Consider the following 26,507-nt stretch of genomic DNA (forward strand, 5'->3'; position numbering starts at 1 on the left):
ATAAGGACATCATGTTCACAATAGACGAGTTGACACACCGAGAAAATACCCAGTTGAGCCATGCTCCTTCCGCACGGGTTCATGCATCACCGCCCGGTGCATACAGACTCGACAGTCGAAGCAACACCGAAGGGTTAGGCACATCGAACGTCAGACGCTGCCATGCGCAAGAGCCTCTCGTAGTGAACAGTGCAGAAAAAGCTTCTGACGAACTTTCTATCAACTCTGAAGCATCATCTTCATTGCCTGAATTGCATGACAACTGCTCAAAGACTACCAGCTGCCGACTGGATACCCCATAAGGTTGTCATGAAAACCAGTGCGATGTTCAAGAAGGGCTTCCACCGCAATATGGTCCACAGCAACGTCAGCAACGCCAGCAAAAGCAAGTCCGTGAATCACAGACACTCCAACGGACACACCAACAAGGACGACGACGCAAAGCAAGCCTCTTAAAACAAATTCAAGAAGCGAGGCAACTTCGCATAAAGGATCGGCGCCATAAACACATTTGGCACAAAATATCAAGACTGCGCCTAAGATTACAGCTCCGAAACCTCAGGAAACACCGAACAAGACAAGAAGTTACCAGTTCTACCATGCAAAGATTCAGACACCATCCCATTAGTTTACGACAACGGAGCCAACGCCACAGAAAACTACGAAAGAGACTGAACGTTATAATTTGTACAACGCACGAACATAGACATAATTCCATGAACTTCAGTTCTTGTACACGCAGGCTGCAAACACTAATTCTGTTTCAGCCGCGACACAGAATACAGCGCGTACCACAGAGGATTCGGCGCCTACGACATTCGACCTTCAAGTGCTCCAAGGACTTCCATCCTTGTTCGTTCCTCGCAGCTGCTCAAGTAATGTCATGGTCAGTGCAGTTTTGCAAGACGCGGTTACCATCTCCAGAACGCCACAGCCAACCTCGCCCACCAGAACTCCCCCATTCACCGGACTGCCGCACTAATTTCTGAAGTTTTGCGAGTTTACGGAACACCACTGGGACATGAAACCAATTGTGCATTTTGACATTTGCGACTTCTCAACCTTGCCTTGTTTACTCCTTCTTGTTCGTAATCCATGCCTTCTTTCGGGGGGAGGGGTAATCGTGTGACGTATGAAGCGATGATTGGTAGAAGCCGAGAAGGAAGAAGTGGAGAACAGAATAAACATGGAGTATGAGCCAGGCAACGTCGCCCAGTCATCATAGCGTCACATATATAAGTTATATTTACGCAGCGTCGATGGTAGTGTGTGGTCGCTAAAACCTTGCAAACGGGCAAATATTTTTAGCAGACGCTCTGTGGGAAACTGCGAAAATGACTGAAATCAGCACCCTTCTTATTTATCGACGATTTTTCCAGTGGCTTACAAGACACGGGCAACCGACGCTGAAACGGCTCAGGTATATGATAGGTAGTGAAGTGCACAACTGACCATGCATTTTAAATTATTTTCGTAATGGCGTACCTAGTTTAGCGTTTACGAGTACTCTGGAGTGCTCTGAAAAGTGGCTGCGTGTTCGGTAGCCACGATTCGGCCCACGTACTACCTTCGGTTGGTTCTTTCGGAGCGTGAGCCTCCAACTCAGAGTGCTCTCCATCATTCAGATTCCAAAGTGAGAGCGTGGCGTGATCTGACCGGGAGGATAGATCACGTGACGGCAAGTCCTCTGGCTGCCGGCAATGAACCAGGCGAACAGCGCTAACAGCGCGGGCATGCACTTCGGAAGGGGACATCGCGTAATACTTCATCCACGTGCGTTGTTAGGGGTGTCAGTGGTGTTTCTGAGCGTGTGGGGGGGCGAGCTCACATCTACGATGCCATAAATGCATGCATGTCAATAAAGAGGTGGCTAGCGAAAGCGGAGAAAACGTCACTGTTGTCGTTACTGCAGCTCACAGAGAGCGGTGTGATTTGCCTCGAAAATAGCAGCACGGATGATAACGATCGCCAGGTTTATATGTTTAGCTCAGAAGGCTGACGCTTGCCCCGCCGCGGTGGTCTAGTGGCTAAGGTACTCGGCTGCTGACCCGCAGGTCGCGGGATCAAATCCCGGCTGCGGCGGCTGCATTTCCGATGGAGGCGGAAATGTTGTAGGCCCGTGTGGTCAGATTTGGGCGCACGTTAAAGAACCCCAGGTGGTCTAAATTTCCGGAGCCCTCCACTACGGCGTCTTTCATAATCATATGGTGGTTTCAGGACGTTAAACCCGACATATCATATCAGAAGGCTGACGCTGCGTCCAGTCATGCCGGCGATGTCCACTGAACTGATCGACGCCATTTGTCGATGCAGGACTGTTTACCTGGCAGCTTCCCACGCTGGCTGCACGGTGGCGCTACAGGTGCGCTGCTCTTAGGGTGCCTGAAGGGTTTCCCTCGCCCGCCGCTTCGTACGGAGGGGCGGGCGAAGGAAAACCATTCAGGCACCCTAGCTGCACTGAGATCGTCGACCTATTCGGTTGGTACGCTGCCTCTCGTGCTCTGATTGCGAGCTGCCTCAGCATCTGGCGACTCCAAGCCAGAGTACCGAACAGGCCAACCGAATATGCCATAAGAATGCTGATTTCTGTATCAACGCTCAGCGGGAGTTTGTTTCGCGCACGCGCAAATATAAGGTAAAACTAGAATAGAACGGTATTTATGGAACATGACGCTTTCCTACCGCCACGCGTTTTAATGGTGAAATGGGAACACGGTTAGAGACAAGCACTGCACTCTTTGGATACCTTCCATTGAAAGTAATAATGATGCAAGCGTTGGACTGCGCAAAATATTTGAGAAATAAATTTTCGTACGTAGCTATCTTCGTGCAGTTCTATAAAATATTTCTGTGCACACCAGACTGTAACAATTGTTAGTTTTTTTAATAAGGTATTTTGACATCCCATCTGTTCTTATCGAGAGTGATTGTTGCATCGTACGCTATCACTTGCTCCGCATCTGCTACATGGCTGAGCAGACGCTGACCTTTCACCAAATTGCTGCAGCAAAAAAAAAAAATATCTTAAGTTGCAGTGATCTTGAACGCGGACACAAGCGCGTACATTCTAACCGCGCGCGACGCGAAACTTTAAGAAGTTACGTCGACTCCCACTAAAGGAAACCATGTGTATATAGGTGCGATGCGGTGGGCTCTAACGCTTACACTGGCGGCGACGTTGACGCTGGCGCTCATTGCGGCGTTGCGCAGGCGAGAAACCTGAGGAGGCGCAAAGAACTCAGTGATGAATCGGTGTATCCTACTGGAACATGCCAATTGCCGCTGATGGGCCATGAGAAACAGAAGACTCCGATTTGAGAGACCCACAGTCCAGTTTTAGTTAACGCACATGCTGCGAATTTTGATTGTTCAACAACGCACAGGAAAAAAATCTCCCACTGACACTACCACATCTAGTGCCTATATACGGGGTGGTTATGCTGTGCGAGAGGTCACTTTTTAGGGGCGAAGTTCCTTAAGGTGGGGGATTGTCCGCTATCGTCGGTCGCAGCTATAGTGCTTCGTAATATACACTAGAGGGAACTCTGGCGCATGTGTCTAAAGAAGCTGTAATGCACGGCGCTTCAGCGAGCATGGGGATGATGGGTAGTACACAGATTTGTCTAATCTGCGTACTTCTGGCTTGCTCATGGCTCTGTGTGTGTTCATGTGGCTTGGATCTGTTTTCTTACAAAAAAATAATTCCACAAATGTTTAGCGGTTGTGCTTCACTACCTTACCATTTCGCTTACCATTTCAAATCGGGTCACGAAATTGAAAAGGATTCGTTCTTTCTTTCAAAACGGAACCGAAACCAGAAATAAACAAATCCACAAGTGCGAATCACCGCCCGCATGTGCGAAGACTAGACAAATATGTGTACTACCCATCATTTCAACGGTCGCTGAATGATCGCAGCGCCAGAGTTCCCTCTAGTTAATTCTAGGAAACTCTATGGCCGTAGCCACCCCTATTACTCGGAGTACTCACTAAATGGCACGGCTGCACTCAAGCATGAAACAGAGGTTTATGACTACAGTTCAAGGGGTCAGACTAGAAGGGGATGAGGCAATGGAGTATATAAAAACAATGATGACAGAGAAACTTAAACACCAAAAAAAAAAAAAACGCAGCATGCACCGTACCAGATGAGGATGGACCGATTGGCTCAGTGACTCCACTGGGACAACAAGAGTGAGAAAGGGCAGAGAAAAGGGTTCCTAATAGCACAGCAACAGACTGTGACGGCATCCCAAGCATGCTAATAAAGAAACTAGGACCAAACTCTAAGCAAACCTTAAGAGAGGCAGCGAGCAAAGCAATAATGAATGGTGAAGCACCCAATGAATGGAAACTAAGCAGGATGAGCATGACCTATAAAGGAAAAGGGGACAAAGCCGATATAAACAACTACCGTCCTATAACAGTGACATCAGTAGTTTACAGGCTGGTGATGCAGATAGTAAAGACTACAGACATGAGTGGAGAATGAGGGGGTGCTTGGAGAACTGCAGAATGGGTTCCGTAAATGAAGGAGGTTGGAGGGCAATCTGTTTTCATTGATGCATTGTATTGAAATAGCGGAAAAAGAACAAAGATTCCTGTCGCTGGCATTTCTAGATATCAAGGGAGCTTACGATGGTGATTCAAGAAAACTTGTGTGGAATATAGACACACTAGATGTGGAAAATTGAATAACTAATCTTCTAAACGATATCTATAAAAGTAACAAGGTAGTTATCAAATGGGAAGAACAGATATCTACAATGCGGGCTTCTACAGGGATGTCTCTTGTCACCTTTGTTATTTATGCTGTATCTCCAGGGAAAGGAAGCCAAATTAGAGGGGAGTCGACTTGGCTTCACCCTGATTGATTGACTATATGTGGGGCTTAACGTCCCAAAATTACCACATGATTATGAGAGACACCCTAGTGGAGGGCTCCGGAAATTTCGACCACGTGGGGTTCTTTAACGTGCACCCAAATCTGAGCACACGGGCCTACAACATTTCCGCCTCCATCGGAAATGCAGCCGCCGCAGCCGGGATCAAAACCCGTGACCTGCGGGTCAGTAGCCGAGTACCTTAGCCACTAGACCACCGCGGCGGGGCTCGGCTTCAGCCTCCTTTTTCCCAAGAAGGGAAAACACATTGAATAGTCATTACCAGCATTGATGTATGCAGATGATATAGTTATAATAGCCGACAACAAATAAGATCTGCAGGGATTGATACACATCTGTGGTAATGAGGGAGATAGGCTAAATTTGAAGTTCAGCAGGGAATAATCGGCAATCATGATTTTTAATGATAACGAATGCAGCGAGCATAAAATACTGGAAGTCACGTTCGAAATACTGGATAAATACAAATATTTGGGCGTATGAATAAATAACGGAGCTGATTATCTAAGGAAGCACGAAAGATACGTAATGACTAAGGGCACTAGGAATGCAGCTGTAATAAAAAGTAGAACACTGTGGAACTACAATAGGTATGACGTTGCGAGAGGTATTCGGAAAAGTGTCATGGTCCCGAATTTGACGTTCGGCAGTGCGGTCTTGTGCATGAAATCAGAAGTTCAAGCAAGATTGGAAATTAAACAACGTGGCCTAAGTAGACTTGCTTTGGGAGCACACGGGAATACCCCAAATCAGGGGGTACAGGGTGACATGAGATGGGCATCGTTTGAGTGCGGGTAAGCTAGCAGCAAGATAGAATTTGAGGAGAAATTGAGAAAAACGGGACAGGAGCGTTGGGCTAAGAAAGTTTTCAGCTACTTGTACATGAAGAATGTTAATACCAAATGGAGGAAGCGAACTCGAAAACTGTCAAGGAAGTATTTAGAGAACAGCCGAATACCAAGCCAACAGGAAACATCGGTTAAGAAGAAGGTGAAGGAAACAGAGAGAAACATGTGGAAAATAGGAATGCTTACGAAATCATCACTGGAGAACCACCGATATTTTAAGCAGGAAATTGGAAGGGGAAAGATCTACGATAATTTTCGGGGTAGTTCTCTGCTCTTCGAGGCAAGAACGGGAGTATTGCGAACCAAGACGTACCGAGCAAAATACGAAGGCACAGACACGGTATGTAGTGTGTGTGTGGAGAGGAAGAAAAAACGGCTGAACATTTGATAATGTTCTGTAAAGGACTCCGCCCTGTAGTCGACGATAATTGCGCCGAAGTTTTCTAAGCATTGGGGTATAGGGACAGTGAAGGCAAAATAGACTTTAAACGGGTAGAAATAACCAGGAGGAGGCTGATTGGTAGCTACAATCGAGGCTCGAGTGAAATTCAATCCCTAAACACACAGTGTTAGTACTTAACTTTGTGGCTAGGTAGCGTGAGCCACCAGCCGATCTAAAGGGCACAGCCGGATACATCCATCCATCCATCCATCCATCCATCCATCCATCCATCCATCCATCCATCCATCCATCCATCCATCCATCCATCCATCCATCCATCCATCCATCCATCCATCCATCCATCCATCCATCCATCCATCCATCCATCACGAGCGCCTTCACGCGGAGACGTTGCCTGCGTTAGAGTGACCTGGGATACTACCTGCGTGGGCTTTGCAAGGAGAGGGGGGGGGGGGGACGCGCGTGCGCATTGGGGGTCTAAACGCCACGGGGAGGAATGCCTAGAGTAGAAAAAGAGGGAGTGGGCGTAGGGTAACAAACCCTCCCTGCGTTGGCGCTGCCACTTCTGTTTGTTTTTATAAGACCCGAAATTTGAACAGCGCGATGAGTCAAATACTTACGCTGTTTAAAACTGTTCCCACGAAGAGTTACAGACGGTAAAGAAGATTGGGTGCAAGCGTGTAAAAGGCAAGGAATTCGGTAGTTTTGTACTGATCAGAGTATATAAATGGCGACAATAATAATTCACAAAAAAGTGTAGACGCATGGTGGAGCAGCGTAACCTCCTTCCACCAATTTTAACTCTATACGAAACGACAGGACTGGCTAATAACTAGGTGAATGAATAAATAAAAAATAAATAACTAACTAAATAAATATTCAGCAGGTGTTGTTACGCTCTTGTAACGCAAAATGGCAGAAGTAAGACAAGTAAGCCACAAGGAACATATGTTTCTCATGAAATGGACTTATTGAACACCTTACGCGCGCACTTAAACCTCCTGGTCAATTGTGCGCATTTATTTTCGCCTTTAGGTGTTTTTCAAACCACAACTATGGAATCATTCGACGCAACGTTATACACCTGTGAACGTGGCCCTTGACCACCGTGACGCGCCACACGTATCTTTTTCCAACGCTCCTCCAAGGGCTGACGTGCATTTGTGTGTGGTAAAGTACTTGGGTTCGATTCCAGATCCGGTCCCGATTTTTCTTCGCATTCATTTTTCGTTAAGCGGGTTTCGCGTCAAGATCGCTGGCTTTCGGACACAGACACATACATAGCCTCAAAACAGCGGGTGGGAACTGCGCCGGGCGTCTTGCCCTGAGTTGCTTTCCTTCGGCTTTCTGCGGCTAAAGACTGCCGGACTAAATGTGTTTCGAATGTTCCTCTTCCTTTCTTGTTTGGAATGGCCTGCCCCAAGCCCACTGGGACGCAAGTGCCCCGAGCGCTTGGTCGGAGAGGCGCTTCTCCTTCGGCGGCAGTGTGTGTGGCCGCATTTGCGCCGTCTATACGAGCCGTCCTGGTTGGCGAAGCCGAGTCTCGCGGCCGTGCTGTAATCGTTGCGATGGTAAAAGAGGTCGCCATTGACTCCACCTTGAAGAACCGACTGTAGCACTATGTACCTTCGAACTGACTGTAGCAGCGTAGTAGCAAGTTCTGAGTCCTACTATTTGAGGCGTCGTACGAAGCGGCCACACAGGGTTAACAAGATTCTGGGTTACTGCTCTATAAGCGCACTTTTGAATTCATCACTTACCGGGATGGGTAATTTTTCGCCCCGGCTTTTCAGAAACGTGCAGTACAGAAGACGCAAAGAAACTAAAGAAGAACAATACAAATGGTGGTCGTGTGGTTTGACAGGAAAAAAAAAAATTGAGGTATGGGCCGGAAAATTGAAGTATGGGTTGAATGCAAAATTTTCTGATCTTCCAGTTTCTTGTACTACCGCTTTGTACTAGTGACATTGCTAGTATTGGAATGCAGCAGTACTATTTTGCGTAAGGTGCACTATTCATATTAAACGTACGTAACCAAGCTAACTCTACATTACAGCGTCTGTCGTAGCTTCCGCATTGCCCTATTTCACCAAACTGAATCCCACCAATAGTATTACATGGATAGTGATCTGTAGACCTAGTGCATGATTACAAAAACGGACAGCTTAACTTTAGCGCTATATACAAACCATAACGTCTCAAGAAGGCAGAAATTATATATTACTAACAAAATTGTGTAATAAATATTAACCCCGAAGAACTTGTTTTAAGGGCTTATCAACTGGCAGCTTACATATTGAATTTGGGGGCGGGAATTACTCTTTATGGATATTTTATGCTACCATATTTTTTGAGTAGTTCATTAAAGTGAAACAGCTGCCCACGGTGACGAAGTTGTTACATGGAGTACCGCACATCTGTGTGTGCACCAATATCGCACCACTTAAAATGTTGGTTGTTACCAACTTTTCCTAATATTTACATTAAACCTCTTTTCCAAAACGTACCGTGACTTTTAGCCGCATGGTGCGGTCATACAAATGAGTATGAGGGTGAACAAGGTAGTTACAATCATTGAACTTCATCACCGGCTTGCACATCGAGGGCGCGCCGCCGCGGTGGTCTAGTGGCTAAGGTACTCGGCTGCTGACCCGCAGGTGGCGGGTTCAAATCACAGCTGCGGCGGATGCATTTCCGATGGAAGCGGGAATGTTGTAGGCCCGTATGCTCAGATTTGGGTGCACGTTAAAGAACCCCAGGTGGTCGAAATTTCCAGAGTCCTCCACTACGGCGCCTCTCATAATCATATGGTGGTTTTGGGACGTTAAACCCCACATATCAATCAATCACATCGAGGGCATCCAATTAAGTTTCAGTGGTTGCTTGGCCACTATGGTTTGTTAAGCATGACTGCGCAGATAAATGTGATCTCGTGATGACGAGAGGCACTGCGTTTTGGACAGCCATAGATAAGACGGAAAACTTCATTGGCTGTCTCTTCCAGTGTCACCCCGTAGCTTTCTTTGATGTACTCTCTGCTTTCATATTATCCAGTTGGATAGAGGCACGAATAATTGCGCACGCTCATACTGACATCCCTTCTGACACCGTGGCTGAAATGGATGCATCTTGATATTGGGTACGGATATGTATTTATGCTTACTAACTTTCTTTTTCAGCTATAGGCCAATTTGTCACTGTCATAGTATGCATGCAACATCATATCTGACGATCATTGGTAAGAGATAGGTCAGTATTTGTCAATGCATGATGTGCGCTTGTAAGGGTTTAGTAACGAAAAAAAAATGGTAGCAGTGAATTTAATTTAAATGAGTGGATGAGGTCAGCGTGAATCGGGGAGCCTTGCACACGCATCGGAGCCTGCCATCAAGTGAGTGGAGGGGTAGGAATCAATCATTAAGGGAAATATTTCGGCCGGCAAAGTTGCACTTTAAAAGAGAAAAGTAAATGAAGGAGGCTTCCACATCACCTACAAGAGATTTTTTTTCAAAATGTCTATTGCCTTTAGAGAACAGGTGCTTCTGAAAACAAAAAAAAAAAAAGCATTTGATGATCTCACGGTGGAAGGACTATCATTTAACAAACTGTCCGACAGGACAGAACGTAAGGAAATAAGAAGAGTATGTCTCTTCTTTCCTTGTGTCCTGTCGTGCCACGCAGTTTTTTAGACGATGATTCTGTGCCGAGTCACCCAACTTTCAGCGGTGGTCATAAAAGGAGTGTTGGAGTTATTGGTCCTGGCGGAGAAAAGTATACGAGCTGCTGGACACTGGAGTGCGAATATGCCGAGAAGGCTCGCCGACTATGTTTGTTGGCTATACTAACGACGCTTCGCACCCAGGTGTTAAGCACGAAGCAAGGAAAATGAAGCTTCCTTACCTGGAAATATGAAGGTCCTTGTCCACTCCATTTGTGAACCGATATTTAAAGCGTCACGACCAACTCGGTAGTCATCGCCATGCATAAATAGCGAATGAACTACCGAAAAAAGCTATTCGAGATCCAAGGCAGCAACAGCGCAGTCACTGCGTGCAAAGACACTTTCTGCAACCACGCAAAGCCGTGCAGCCCTTCTGCGGCTTACGGTGAAGAGGGGCGCTCGTGAGGGAGGGCTTCCGAAAGTGGATGGCGAGGCTCGCCTGATGGACAGACGAAGTTCTCCGCATCGGAGGAACCAGTTTCTCCGGCACAAGAATGAGTGCGCTCTCGTGCCAGTTCGTGTGCATTAATGAGCACACGACGGCAAACACCAGCAATGTCCGTGGCCGCCTCCTCCTATGTGGGTCAGTCAGCGGAGATGCGCAACGCCGCCGGGGTTATTACGGCGTCCCAGCGTGAACGGACTCGCAAATCGGACCGAGGGATATGGAGGTGCGCCACGGAGCGCCAAACCAGCCGGCGCCCACAGCAGTCGAAGCCTGTCCGCCAACGAGCGCCAAGACGAAGAGGAGCTCGTCCCAAGGGAGGAGTGCGGTGACGGCCCGCTGATGAACCTGTCACCGGTGTACCCAGTGGGCTGGCCCATATGCACATTATATCGTATTCCCGATCAAAGCTGTCGTTTAGAGAAAGGTTATTAAGCACAAACAGATAAGAGAAAACACTGTTCCAGGGAATCTTCGAGAATATAATGATGTGACTGGCACAAGTAAAACAAAAACAAGCTCAATCATTGCTTTCAATCGTCTAATTTCGCGGCCATGAGTGACAAATGGATGACTTGTGTCCTCTCCTGTTTTAGATAATCGGATGCGGTCCCGTGCAGGTTGCTCGTTGCCGTCAAGCCGATGAACGCAAGTTAAGTGCCACCTCATCCAGCCTTTTTGAGCACCGGAAGGGACGGTGATGCATCCCGCGACTTCACAAGGTGGCGGCATCGCCACAAAAAGACTTATTAACGCCGAACAGACTGGTTCCACCTGGGAAACGCGGCCACGAGTGCCAGATGTTTTACTTGTGCCTTCTCATGTTCTAAGAAGGTTGTTCATCTGGTTAGCCTTTTTGCTGATAACTTCTGTGGTTTTGAATGACTGCAATTTGTGTGAGAATAAGTGTGGACCTGTGTACTTATAGTGCTCCAATCGGCTTATTTTGTGCTTGTACCGCACCTAAATGCTTCCGACCATATTCAGTTTCACGTGGAGCTAACCGCAATAAGCACACTATGCGCTATAGGCCATCTCTGCTTCTGGCATTAACGTGTTTTACTATTTTCTATTTTGCGTGGGGGGACGCGGAAGTTAATCCAGGCTCCAGGAATGAGGATGTGATCACACTCATAAAAGAATGTCACGACGAGACAACAGGAAGCTTGAACGATATCAAACAGCACTTGATTGCCTTGAAGAGTTGTGTCCCTACCATTGAAAATACTTTGACAGCGTGCCAAACCTCAAAGACAAGGCGCACGGTGTCGCCAAATCTGTAATTAAATAAACTCTAATAAGAGTAAGGCAAGTGAACAGCCTCTTAAGGTATTTGAGGATATGAACAACAGAATGAGAAGGAACAAGCTTATCACCAAAGACCCACCTGAAGGTGATCGCAAAGGTTGCACAAAGTCAGAGCAAATCATCGGGGACTTGTTTTCTGATCACCTCAAGATTACAGCTAGAGTTATCGAACGTGCTGTTTCAGCCAATGCTGTCCCGGCTTTCAGCGTCACCGCATCGTTCGGTTTCTTTAATTCTAATATAGATGCCCTGCGTAACTTGTACAAGCTTAAAAGCCTGGATACACCAAAAGTTTGGCTTGGAGAACATTTCTCGCTGAGTGTTCAGTCCGCAAGAAAAAGCTTCAGGACTTTGCGATGGGAAACGGCACTGACAACGCCTGATTTTCAATGCGTATTAAGAAACTTCACCTACAAGACAAGGCTTATCAGTTGGACCAAACCCGTGGCTCAGTGGTTCAAGCGTCTTCAGACCCTGAACGATTCGCTAAATGATGTTAACTACCACCTAATCAGCATTCGTCACCTAATGACTCATTTTCGATGCTCTTGGACAACTTCCGCAGCATATACAAGAAAACTAACATCTCAAAAGCCGGCAAGCACACCCACTCTGCAGAGATCTTTATATGTGCTAAAACATGGCTGTCAGAGGACGTCACAAGCAGCGAACTTTCACTACTCGCTTTACTCGTCATCTTCCGCCAACACAGAACCGGCTCCCGAGGCGGTGGTGTAGTTGTTGCGATAAACAAATTATGCCACCCCTTTTATATTTTAGTGCGCTCACCTCTCAAAATAGTCTCGGCATCATGTCACACGGGTCATGTCGCTTGCGTCATCGGCGCTCATTATTGAGCTCCCGACAGAGATTCATCAGAACTTCTTGGCTATGCCGTTGAACAATTTATACCGAAATTTTCTGATTCTCTTTGCTTCTTAGGTGGGGACATCAGATATCCATAAATTGATTGGTCTACCCTGTCAGCCCTTCATTCTAATAGTCGATCTAAATGTATTCGATTTCTTCTGCTGCTCCTTTAGCAGCACTTGGTCCTAACTAACAGCCCTGCAATCTGTAGCACACAGGTGCTGGAAGAAATCAGTGGTCATAAGGTAATCCACTGGTTGGTTTCACTTCATGCTGCATATGAATCCAAAATAAAAAAAGAGTTGCTGAAATATAGGCGTACTGACACATCAAAGTCAGCAGTATGTTTTTCACAGCTGATTTTTTTCGAATACTTTGACGACCGTACAAAAAATGAAAAAAAAAGAAAACTGGTATTTGTTCCGGGATGAACTTAAGAAACAGAAGCTGCCTGTGTTCCTAAAGTAACAATAATTTCTAGATCAGGTGATCCATGTTTCACGCGAGACGTAAGACGTTCCCTGAATAAAAAGAAAAATATGTACAGAAAATCAACTCAGTCTCACTGCTCTCAAAATCGGAGAGCCTACGAAAGCATTTCAGCGGAAACACACAGGGTCAATTTTCTAGCAAAAAATAATTCTTTAACGAAACGATATCTAGTCTCATGAAAACATATCCAAAAATTTTTGGAATATCGTGAACCCCAAAAGAATTCGCCCAACAGCGGTATTGAAGAGACACGAAAGCAACTATTAGGTCGACGTTGATTGTGGAAATACCTGTCTAAAAACCTTGCAATGTTACTTTTGTGCTAAGAAAGTGCTTATTTTGAAATATTATCACGTTTTAGTATTCCGCATCAGGTTAACGCACGTTAAATTACCCGCCTTAAGTAGAACGTCTCACGTCACTGTGGCCGTGCACAACGTTGCCCGGCTTTACTGTGTGGCCGCTGACATTAGTCGCAGCAGAACGAAAGCAGCGGGAGCAACAGCCGCAACAAAGGCCATTGAACAATTTTCTGTCATTGGCTCCGAGATGACAGAAGTGCTTGGTTCAACTGGGTTCTGCTAGATGGCACGACATGTCCAGTTTAATCAGGCGAAAATTGAATCTTCGAACCACTCACGCTATTTCGCATAGTAACGTTAGGTGGTTCTTTTTTCCATGAATAAAACAGAAACGAACAAGCAGTATTTTATTGCGTCTCTTGATGCACAGAAGTTTCTTAATTTAGTGCAGCTAGTTCGATTACTAGTGATTAATTGTAGGCAGCGATTCTGACGTCTTCGGGATTATTTTCCGAATGTCCTACTCTGGCGCATGTGTTCTTGTGCATTTACCTGAATTTTTTGGTAAGTAAGGCAATTCTGTTGACAATATTGTCGGTTTAGACGTTGTCATACATTAAGCTTTCAATCTCACGTAAATTGTTATTTGACTTTAGTGTCCCTTTATTGAGGAAAGACGGCAGCACCTGCCCTTCCGCGGTGGTCTAGTGGATATATAAGGTACGCGGCCGCTGACCCGGAGATCACAGGATCAAATCCCGGTGGTGGCGGCTGCATTTTCGATGGAGGCCAAAATGCTGTAGGCCGGTGTGCTCAGATTTGGATGCACGTTAAACAGGGGTCGAAATTTCCGGAGCCCTCCAACACGGCGTCTCTAATAATCATATGGTGGTTTTGGGACGTTAAACCCCACATATCAATCAATCAAGATGGCAGCACCTTTTTGTTAGCCGAAAAATTCAATAACCTTTCTATTGATGTATTCACTGACGAACTTCCGCTGAACGATTCTATTTTCCTGTCAAAACTGCCGATTCAGCATCCTTTTCAAGCAATCCTAATAACGAAGCACGTAGTAGCTAGCGCAATCAACCGACTTCCCTCAAAAGCTGTCCTGGCCTCGATGGCATCAGCGCCAGACTTCTTAAATTAACCAGCTGAAATTCATCTAACTTGCTTGAACTTATTCTACAGCCATTCCTTGACTCTAGTTGTATACCATACGACTGTAATTTTCCCGATGTGGTACCTATATATTCAAGTCTGGTCTTAGCAGTCGCCCCAGCAACTATAAAACGATTTCACTTACGTTCATTTTGTGTAAGTTACTGGAGCACACCATGCTCTATGCTCTCCCAGGTCATGCGTGATGAAAACTGTAAAAATTTACTCTTCACACCCTACATGGTTTTCAAGCTCAACTTTTCGAACTCGTGGCAGACCTCCACACAGCTACATTGTGTCTATCTGCATTGATGTAATTTTTATAGAGTTTTCTAGGGCTTCTGATGATGCTCCCCATTACTAGCTAATGCTAAAGATACGTCACCTCAGCCTCAGCTAGAAAAAGATGGCATCGATTCGAGATTTCTAAAGAACATGTCTCAGTCAGTTAAACTTCAACACTACATATCTCATGCAACCCGAGCAACATCTAAAGTGCCACAAGGCAGTGTGCTGGCCCCTCTTCTTATCTTAGTGTATATTAACGACATTGCTTCTACCACAAGTTCGTCAATACGTCATTTTGCGGACAGTTGTGTCGTTTTTAGAAAAAAAAATAGCTTGCACAGATGACAATGCAGAACCACAAGCAGATGTCACCAGATTAAGGGAATGGTAAATAAGGGAATGGTTTTTCTGGTAAATTGAATTGGATTGAATTGAATTGAATGGTGCAGCAATTGGGTGATGAAAATTAACGTAAAAACGACAAGCCCATACACTAACATCCCTTATGTATGCTCTATAGCGCTTATAAAAGGGACGATTTGGTAGTAGAAAAAGGCACGTATTTCAAGTATTTGAGTGTAATCCTTTCAGATTCAACCCGCACTGCTCACATAGAGCATATTACTAATAAGGCTCTCAGAAACTCGGATTTCTCAAACGACGCTCGTATTTCACTAACAGGGGCACGCAATTGGGCCATTTCAATTCATTGATTCGGCCATCTCTGGAATATGCTTCAAGCATATGGCATCCTCACCAAAGCGGTCTAACTAGCATGCTCGAAATGGTACACATGAAAACTGCTTGGTTTATCTCGTCACCCTACTCGCGTCCCCTAAGTGTTTCGTTACTAAAAGTCGAACTTAGTCTTATCACACTTGCCATGCGCAGGCGACATCCCCGACTATCATCCTTTCACTCTCTATTTAACACTGCTACTCATTCTTTGCCCACTCTCATATCTCTCCAGCCTCTCGTATCTCAACCCGTTTAGATTATGAGCCCAAGGTGGCCTACATTTTTGCGGAGACCCGTCATTTTTGCGAAGGCCCGTCATCATAAAACAACCTCGGCCTTACCTCACGTTTTCCTAACTTATACTGTCAACATGCACTATAAAGGCATACAAATGATGACAGGGTGAAAGATAAGGAGAAGACCGGTTCATGAATACTGGCCCAATTTGTTCATTATGTGCAATAAAGATTCAAAACCAATAAGGAAATCTCGAGGGATGGGTGAGGTTAGTTTGTGAATAGGAACCTAAGTTTCGAAAGTCGCCATTATCATAAGGTATCCTTGAGTGGAACTCTATTCCACCACACATTGGCAAAATAACAAATTCTTCCTTATTTCACTCCATGCTGCAGGGATATTTGCATAGCGAGAAACATTTCTAGCCCCGGTCTGATTGTTATCGCTTTATTTACAGTTTTTGTTCGCTGATTAGTATATTCAATGTTCTTCGATGTAATTCACCGAAGTGTTTTCAACATTATCTGGATTTGATTTTGTATATGTACTGATGAATATGTATTCGACTGATGCTGGGGAATGTTTTTGACTGGATCCTGTGACTTGATTTATTCGCTGTTTTTCTTTTCATGGTTTTTGCTTGTATTTTTTGTTGTTATGTTGTTTGAAATGTATGTGTTCACTTACATTCTCCCACCTTCCTAGGCAATGTCCAACTGGGCCTTTTGGGTATTGAAAGGAATAAATAAATAGTATCTGTGGTTTTACGTCCCAAAACCACGATGCGATTATGACATACACCAGGTCCGAGACTTTCAACCATCTGGTGTTTCACCATTTCGCCTCCTCCGAAATGCAAGCGCGGGAATCAAACCAGCGACCTTCGGCTCAGCAGCCGAGCGCTGTTCCCCCAAGGCAGACATAAGTAAGTAAATAAACAAGTAATAGGTGCAGGATATGTAAATATACACAGGAAAGGCAAGCGAGAGAGTATCCTCTGGTTGCCGCTCTTTGGTACTGAGGAGCATGAGGATAAAAAAAAATGCACCGCGATTACAATACTGCTTAATGGGAAGTCTTAGCGTAGCTGTTCAGGTGTATTGATTTTGGGATACGTTGAGAGAGACAATTCGAAAGAGACATGTATGTATACGTACAATGGCATAAGACGCCACGAGTAGTGTGACTGGCGCATTTCACACCAAACGCCACAGACAGAGCGCAGCGCGGCTGCTTCCATAACCGGGACACTGCGGAAGGCAGCGCGTGGGAGCGTTCCACAACAGCCGCCTCAGACTGCCCTCCGTTCTTGCAGCGCTTGAAATATTTGCCACCCGTAGTTGTAGGAGTATGAAATTCGCTACATAATATGCCACAGAGACTGTCAGCACTCGAGTTTTACGCACGCCATTCTGTGCATAGCAGGCGTGCGCGTACCAAGTGAAATGCCGACAGCCCCATTACGACAAGTAAAGCCAGCCGCAGTGCACGTGGCCGCTATGCATGTGCCCTAGCGCCGCGAAAGGGGCGACCGAAGAAGAAAGCGAAGTTAGAGGCTCGTGATATCGATGGACTCGGTGGTCACTCTCTTTCGACCTCGTTCACTCGGTCAGTTACGCTGACGTTACACAACAACAGTGGCGCCACTTAGCACAGGAACGGGAATATACTATTCATTTTAGAGCTGCGCCCTAAAATGAATAGTATATACGTGGGGTTTCACGTCCCAAAACCACGACATGATTTAGACACAGAAATTTTGACCATCTGGTGTTCTTTGGGCTGGAAAATTTCACCTCCCTTCAAATACGACCGCCGCGACCGAGATCGAACCTTTGGCCTGCGGGTCAGCAGCCGAGTACCATAGCCACTTAGGCAGACTCTGTAAAAGTGAAAGACGCACACGTTTGTCTCTCTCGTTCGTCCTGTACGTCAGCAACGCCACCAAGATTGCACATCTCAGGCAAGCTTGCGCCCCTGTAAAACAATCTTTACATGCGAAGTATTTCTTAAGAAGCACGGACTGCTGGGCGAGTTGGTAATTCATCTTAATTGAGTGCTCGAAAAAGTCTTGAAGTACAAAAGCAAGACACCTGGACACAGCGCACACTAACAACTGAAACTTTATTCGATAAAACAGACATATATATGCGATTACAAGAACACGTGCGGTGAAAGAAAATGATTACACGAGCAGACAGATTGTATTAATGATGCGCTTCCAGAAAAACTACCTTAGCAAGAAGTAACATAACCGAGGGTTGCACGACACATAAACCACCAGCTTTGTTGATGAGATACGCCTCTTCCATTTCCCGCGCTACCTTGTCACTCAATAGCTTTAACTACCGCATCTACAAACAAGGGCACGCAGCTGCACTCTCTACAATTCAATGATAGGTTAGAGCATGGTTGTCCCTTCAGAGAAGCTTTATGATCCATAATTCTGTTATTGATACAACGCCCAGTCTGTCCAAAATAAAACTTCCCACACGACAGCTGTGTGCCGTACACCACAGCGACCGCGCAGTCGACCTCTTTGGCCCTGTGCCTGACCTGGCAAGTACCCTTGCCATGCCGCTCACCTTCGATCCTCCTCGCAACTGCTGCGCAAATGCTGCCTAAACGGTTTCCGACCGAAAAGAAAACATAGCAACCGTACCTCGCTCCGACTTTCTTTAAACGGAGAGACACCATGTAGGTACGGCCTGCTGGCAACCGGGAGTTCTTTCGAGCGCCTACCAAGCATGGAGCCTCTTGTCTGCGCTTTAAAATCCTGCAGAATCCTTTCAACCAGCATAGCCAAATGGTCCCCAAGAAACCTAGACAGCTTGAGCCTGTCAGTTTGCTTCCCAAGGCTTTCCTCCATCCTGTGCGGGCAAGGCTTCTTGAGCGACGCCTTCAAACATGTAGTTGCAACAGCATTTTTTACAGCTTTAGAGTGCCCAGACCGAAAATCTAGAACAGGCTTTTCACTTCTTCGAGCGTGCATCCAACAAGTATGACACCCATGGAAAAACACTTTTAAATCTAAAAACTGAATGCACTTGTCCTGTGAGAGCTCAAAGGTGAACTGTAGTCTATCTATCTATCTATCTATCTATCTATCTATCTATCTATCTATCTATCTATCTATCTATCTATCTATCTATCTATCTATCTATCTATCTATCTATCTATCTATCTATCTATCTATCTATCTATCTATCTATCTATCTATCTATCTATCTATCTATCTATCTATCTATCTATCTATCTATCTATCTATCTATCTATCTATCTATCTATCTATCTATCTATCTATCTATCTATCTATCTATCTATCTATCTATCTATCTATCTATCTATCTATCTATCTATCTATTTTAATGGCATAACATCACTCTATGATGAGCATAACTGACTAGTCATAACATGAACATCATGGCATGTAAGTCATGAATGTCATGATTTACATGCCGTGGTCTTGCTGCTCTTGCGGTGGTTTCGTTCACATCCTTAGGACATAATTGAAAAACTTGTATTGCATGACATGGCTGCATGGCGGACATAAGCGCTGGCTTTAACGTGGAAATCATGACATGCGTGCCATGTAAGTCATGACTACACGCCATACGCTCATGATCCGCTCGCGGTCGTTTTGCTCAGTTTCACACATACAAAATTTGGTATTACGTGATGTGAATGGATGGTGAAGGTAAGTGACACGTCGAAATACGATAATCATGATATGCGTGGCATATAAAACATGACTACATGCTACGCTGATAGCGCACTCGCGGCCGTTTCGCTAGCTTCACATGTACCAAATTTAGTATTACGGGATGTGAATAGACGACGAAGGTAAGTTACACGTTCAAACATGCTAATGATGGCACGCCTATCATGTAAAACATGACTACATGCTACGCTCATAGCGCGCTCGTGGCTGTTTTGTTAGCTTCACATATACCAAATTTAGTGTTACGTGACGTGAATCGATGATGAAGGTATGTGAATGGTGCAAACATAATAATAATGACATGAGTGACTTGTAAGAACATCACATATACCGAATTTGGTGTTACGTGACGTGAATTGATGACGAAGGTATGTGACTGGTGCAAACATAATAATAATGACATGCGTGACATGTAAGAACATGACTACATACCACGCTCATGATGCGCTAGCGGCCACTTCACTAGCTTCACATATACCGAATTCGGTATTACGTGACGCGAACGTAAATGACACGTCCAAACATGATAATCATGACATGCGTGTCATGTAAAATATGACTACATGCTACGCTCATAGTGCACTCGCGGCCTTTTTGCTAGCTTCCTATATACCAAATTTGTTATTACGCGAAATGAATGGACGATTAAGGTACATCACACGTCCAATATGATAATCGTGATATGCGTGTCATGTCAAACATAACTACATGCTATGCTTATAGCGCACTCACGGCTGTTTCACTAGCTTCACATGCATATGACGAACGCACATACCAGGCGGAAAATAATAATCATGACATGGAAGTGATGTACAGCATAATTTACATTGGTACCACTGCTGGGGCTGGTATTGCAAACGTTAGTGGTGCCGCCATTATGCGACTATAAGCAACATATTCGCGTCTTATCCCGATACCTGAGTGCGCATAACATTTCTACTTGCGTTTACTGTGTACTACATCCATGCGCTTCGTTACGTTGTGGTGATATTCAAATGACATATCAAGCTTCCTCCCTTGTGCTTCACTTATCATCGATTCCCGATGTACGTGGGATCAGTTGATTTTGTATTAATAGTGTTATTATTATTTTTGATATTACCCTGTGTTACTCGCGTCTATCTTTTTGTCAGCGATGCTAGCCTTAACATAGAGGACCAGAATATTCATTTTGCCAATTTTTTGCCAGAAATGCTTTGCAATCACTTTTAAAAGCGTTGACAACAGCTCATGAGAGACGCCGGGAATGAGTCACCATGACGCGGACGTTACGTGGCATTTGGCTTAGTAACGTAGCGTGTTTTCATTCCCTCCCGGGCTACGCCAGTGGAACCGAGGATGTATGTGAGAGAGTACTGAACCGCTGATAACTGCGGAGCGTTCACGACGATCTTAGTCAAAGTGAATTTCACGAAGAAAAGTTTACTAAGGAAGAAAAAGAAGCTATTGCGTTGATGTAGCATTCATGAGAACCAATAGATTACTCAAGCTGGATTAAAGAAGAAGGCTGCACGGACGTCTGAAGAAGTGAAGACGAAAATGCAGATTTTTATTTATAAGCCACGGCTAGGTCTGGTTGACTTGATTGACAAGCTTGACGAATCCAGTAAACCACCAGCAATGCTGTCGTGCTCTTTCTCACCATTCGTAAACGTTCGCAGTGATGATATTTGCGTGAAAACACGGGCGCGAACAAAAGCACCACAATGACGAACGCTTGCTAACAAGTCTTTTATTCTTTCAAAAATATTTACTTCTGTGCGCACAGATGATTGCTATCTAGATACAAATATTAACAGCACACGTAGCAGTGCCTGTGATAACATACGCCCCATAGGTATGAAGAAAGGAGTGAAATTTCTTTTTCAAAAAATGCAACAGGTGGACGGCTAATGCATAATTAGGTTGTGTTTTTTCAATGCAGAGCGCTTACGTTACCCTCCTTGAAGTCTGACCGCGACGTTTAAGTATATTGGTGGGGCTGCTAAAACAAAGTGTGCACGTGCATGCACGAAAGCGCACTGTCAAATGTTTAATACTTGGACGTCCTTTAGTAGGAGACTAAAGGAACCTATGAATGAGGTAAGATTGGTAATTCATTTCTAAAAATTAGACTGTCTCCTATATCACTTTCCTATAGGTTTTTCAATACAAGCGAAAATCAAGGTCAAAGTTTATGTGATGGTCGTTGTGCTATATACCACTATATTTCATTTAGGTTCCAGTTTAAGTTTCGCGCCGAAGTCCGCATAGGTGACGTCATAAATTTCACGTTGTTTTTGTTTTTTTCGTGTCATGGCAACATCGGCTCAACGACGTTTCATGAAGTTTTTTTACGTTCAGTCTTTGACGCCCTCACGTAACTTCATTGTACCCACTGCAAGACCTATATATGCATGTAGTGGACGCTGTTGAAATCCGTGACGTCACAGCATTTGATAGAGAAGCGCCACCCGCATTTTTTTCTTTTTGCGTGTTTTCTCGTTTCCGAGGGTCTTTACATGCCTCAGTTTATAGAAAAAAAATGCTGTTTTCCTTTAAGGCTAGACATATGTTACTCTAGCCTCGTGTTTGTACATATATCTGCCGGTTTGTCCTAGGTAGACATAACCACAATTCAAGAAACACCACGTCGTGGACTACACGCCATTTACGTGGCCCCACCCCAAGTAAATGTGCTCAACAATAAACTAATATACACTGTAATGTATAATATTTTTTTCCAAATTTGACGTCCCTGGACCACTATATGAATATGAGCGACGCTGTAGTGGAGGTCACCGGAAATGCCGGAAACGCCGGTTTGTCCCAAGTATACACATTAATCCAAGTCACGAAAGACGGCGTCGTAGATCACACGCCATTTACCTCACCCCACTTCAGGGGCTCAGGATTGAACTACTCGAAACTAATGTATAATAATTTTTCGGGTTTTACGTTCCAAAAACCTCGATTTGATAATGCGGGACGCTGTAGTGGAAGCAACCGGAAATGCCAGTTTGTCCCAAGTATACACATTAATCCAAGTCACGAAAGACAACGTCGTAGAATCACACGCCCTTTACCTGACCCAACCTCAGGTGCTCAGCATTGAACTATTAGAAACTAATGTATAATAATTCTTCGGGTTTTACATCCCAAAAACCTTGATATGGTTATGAGGGACGCTGTAGTGGAAGCCACCGGAAATGTCGGAAATGCCAGTTTGTCCCAAGTACACACATTATTCCAAGTCACGAAAGACCACGTCGTAGAATCACACGCCCTTTACCTGACCCCACCTCAGGTGCTCAGCATTGAACTATTAGAAACTAATGTATAATAATTCTTCGGGTTTTACATCCCAAAAACCTTGATATGGTTATGAGGGACGCTGTAGTGGAAGCCACCGGAAATGCCGGAAATGCCAGTTTGTCCCAAGTACACACATTAATCCAAGTCACGAAAGACCACCTCGTAGATCACACGCCATTTACGCGACCCCACCTCAGGTACTCAGCACTGAACTACTCGAAACTAGTGTATAATAATTCTTCAGATTTTGCGTCCCCCAACCACTATACGATTATGAGGGACTCTGTAGTGGATTTCGCCGGAAATTTCGACCACCTGGGGTTCTATAAGCCGCAACTAATTACACGTGTCTCAAGCATTTTCACCTCCACGTGAAATTGCGGCCGCCGCTAACGGAGTTCGATCTTGTGGGTCGGCAGTCGTGCTTGCACCATAGCCACTAGACCACCGTGGCGATTGTGTTACCTCGGATTAATGCGGCCGAGTATGCAGGGAGAACCACTCACCTCGGCGCTCCGATGCAGCCGGCAATCCGCGATGGCGCACAGCGCTTGCATCGGCGCGGTCGACGCGTGACTCCGGCAAGCTGTCGAAGACGTGCGGCGGCAATGGCCGGATCATGTCGGCCGTGCGGCGCTGCGTGGCTCCGAGGCTGGACGGGCCCCGCGCGGGCGGTGCCGGCGTCCAGGTGGCGTAGTTCCGCGCCGCCATTCCGTCGGCGCCAAGCGTCACAGCCGCCGGACGCTGCCGGTCCTGCGTGCAAATCAACGCGTCACCGAGCACATGAAATGTGCATGCCACTCGGCTTACAAGAAGTCCGACTCAAGCGTCATCGTTCGCTAATCATTGACAGGCGCGAAAAGAAAAAAGCGAAACCCAGACGGTCAATTGATGATTGATTGATTTGTGGGGTTTAACGTCCCAAAACCACCATATGATTATGAGAGACGCCGTAGTGGAGGGCTCCGGAAATTTTGACCACCTGGGGTTCTTTAACGTGCACCCAAATCTGAGCACACGGGCCTCGACATTTCCGCCTCCATCGGAAATGCAGCCGCCGCAGCCGGGATTTGAACCCGCGACCTGCGGGTCAGCAGCCGAGTACCTTAGCCACTAGACCACCGCGGCGGGGCACCGAGACGGTCAAGCGTAAGGCGCTATCTACAACACTTTATGAGTGCCACCTACGTGTGAACTACGAGAAATTCGTGCTAAAGACTCCTTCAATTATTTCAAGGCTCTCTTACTAATCACCAGAGTTTTGATTTTTTAAAAGAAAAACTTTTTTTAATTATCTGATGCTGCCTAAACCCACCAAAAGACACTCTCGTCAGGATATCTCATATTCTCAAATTCGAAAACACATCGCTCACTAGTTTCGGGATACTAAGAATGTCAGTGATATGATACAGGGCGTGTCTTTTTAGACGACAAAACGTTTTAATAGGTAACAGTAAGGCGTCTGTCTTTTTCGCATGCGAAATCCATGTCGGGGCAGACATACTTTGTCGCAATCTAAGTTATACTAAAGTGATTATTGAAGGAGAGCTCGTTAATTACTTTTTGAATATTTGCTTAAGGACAGGTGTTTTCTATTAGAATGTTCCAGCGCATGCCAACTTATGGTAATCTCGCTTTTTCAAGACGGTAGTCTTTCATAGGATACTGTGGTTACAAAATGTATTCTCATGGACAGTGGACATCAGTACATTTGAACAGAACATTTCAAAAGGACAGAACATGGACAGACGCACTAAAATTTTTGACAAAAATATTTGTATACATACGTACGTTACATAATAACGAAAAGCACAAATAAAACGTACATATGTACATTTTGCATATTTACATGACATTTCTTCCGGTAGTGAACGGACGTCAGCCTACCAAAACCAGGCAGGCCGAAAGACAAGTTTCACGCGTCTCTCCCAGAGGAATACAAAAAAGCAGCACCAGTGTCGAAGGAATTCTTCCTCACCGAGAAAGAAAAGTTCCTTCGACAGAACAGAGAGCAGCTCTGTGTACAGTCGCTCCGAGATCAGGAAGAGTGTGCGACGGCCTACTGCAACCGCCTCACACCAATTGCGCCAAAGACAGTCAGCACCAGCAACAATGAGAAGCCAGGCGAAGTGGCCTCGAGAACAACGCCCAGATGAAACGACGTGGTTTACTCCGATACGGCAAAACCCAGCTTGCAGAGCCCCCCAGAAAACACGAGCAATAACACATTGCCTCGAACATGCTGATTTGTTTCCCGTAGACAGCAGTTCAGGCATGCTGCCCACCGCACCATCCTCCGTCTTTATAGGCGGTAAGGGTAGGAACCACACCCAACTCCAGCTGCCGAATGAAGTCCTGTGGCCAAGCAGCATGCCATCAGCGCGTTCCAACACACATAAATAGAGCGAGTGTGGTGGGCCCGAGGAACTAACGGGACAGGTCGACTGGACATTGCAATAAAATAAACAGCTGTTACATCAAATGAAGGCAGTCTTACTGATTGTGGGCCCCTGTTCAGATGTAAATTAGGCATTACATGCTGAAGGTGAGCGCCTATAAAATAATATGCGAAAGTTCGCATGGGGGATTGTTCTTCCTGTACAACGTGGCACAGGAAGGGTAGGACCAGTAGCCGGAAGCCTGTGGACGCCGAAGGGAAAGCAAAGCCTCCCTGAGAGCTTGTTGTCCTAGTGCTACCCTAGAGATACACTCAGTTTCCCCAGATTTAAAAAAGAAGAAAAAATCGATTGCAGTGATTGAACGATACGCCAAGGTGGTTGCATCACGTGACAAAGAAATAAAGCACGATCGCTGAAAATAGTCTGTCCAGGGTGTTTCCGCTCAAGAAGTGGAAGGACAAAATCCCGTGCGTCCTCTATCTTCTGTCTCACTTCTTCGAGAGCGTTTAACCAAATGGATTCAAAAATGCCATAGTGGTTACATGAAATACCTAAAATACAAAGGTACGCAGCTGGTTGAATAGGGGAAACGAAGTTAAGTATGGAGTTTGGAGAGCCAATGAACAAATGCTGATTTTGGAGAAGTGTAGCGCTGCACCTGAAATGTCACCTAACTGAAATAATAAACGCAGGCTGTGTGAAAGAATATCCTCATCTGAAAGGTAGGGGCTTATGTCGTCCGCAAAAGCTGTTACGTAATTTCCCTACACTGCCGCCAGAAAGCACAAGACCCCGGACGCGCGAATCAACGCCTAGGCCACACAGGAACAGCTCAAGGGTGAGGACAAATAGCACAGCAGACAATGGACATCACTGCGGAGCCCACGTGTAATGGAAAATGTAGCGTTATCCCAGCCATCCAGAACTAGTCAGTTTTTTTATACCAGAGTAGGTATTTTTAATTAATTCCACAAAAGAATAAGGAAAGCCAAAGGCTGTGAGTACATTAGAGAGATACGCGTGCTCCAGTTAGTCGAATGTCTTTTCTTGGTCCAAAGACAGTAGGAGACCACTGGCAGACAGCGAAAAAATATAGGCGATGATACCACGGGGTGTAAAGGACAAGCTGTGTATTTCTAGTGCAGGCACTGGTGAAGCTTGGTGATGACCCATCAGGGTGTTCAGCGAAGGAAACGTTGAATGATTACCGTCACGTATATCTTATAGTCAACGTTAAGCAGCGTCATCAGCCTCCAATTTTCAGGAACAACAGAGGAAGCGTCACCTTTAGAGATAAGTATAATGCGGCCATCTAGAAAACTGGATGAAAAAAAAAAACATCCCCCAAACATTGCCGGATACACGCGGTAATG

At 45.4% G+C, this 26,507-nt stretch overlaps 1 protein-coding gene across 3 annotated transcripts in view; it reads right to left on the bottom strand.

Moving 5' to 3' along the window:
- The window catches only part of LOC119175711 (heat shock 70 kDa protein 12A), a 166,247-nt gene extending 142,757 nt beyond the window's left edge, over positions 1-23,490 (bottom strand). For 2 of the 3 annotated variants that reach the window (XM_037426657.2, XM_037426656.2), the window contains exon 1: positions 23,242-23,490. In XM_037426657.2, coding sequence (XP_037282554.2) covers positions 23,242-23,446 — 205 coding nt within the window. In that variant the 5' untranslated portion in view covers positions 23,447-23,490. Of the gene's footprint in view, positions 1-10,055; positions 10,210-23,241 lie in introns of those variants that run through there. The other variant, XM_075881936.1, reaches the window with a different exon arrangement.
- Between the last annotated feature and the right edge of the window lie 3,017 nt (positions 23,491-26,507).

This window comes from Rhipicephalus microplus, chromosome X (assembly GCF_043290135.1).
Source record: "Rhipicephalus microplus isolate Deutch F79 chromosome X, USDA_Rmic, whole genome shotgun sequence".
In the NCBI taxonomy this organism is placed as follows: domain Eukaryota; kingdom Metazoa; phylum Arthropoda; class Arachnida; order Ixodida; family Ixodidae; genus Rhipicephalus; species Rhipicephalus microplus.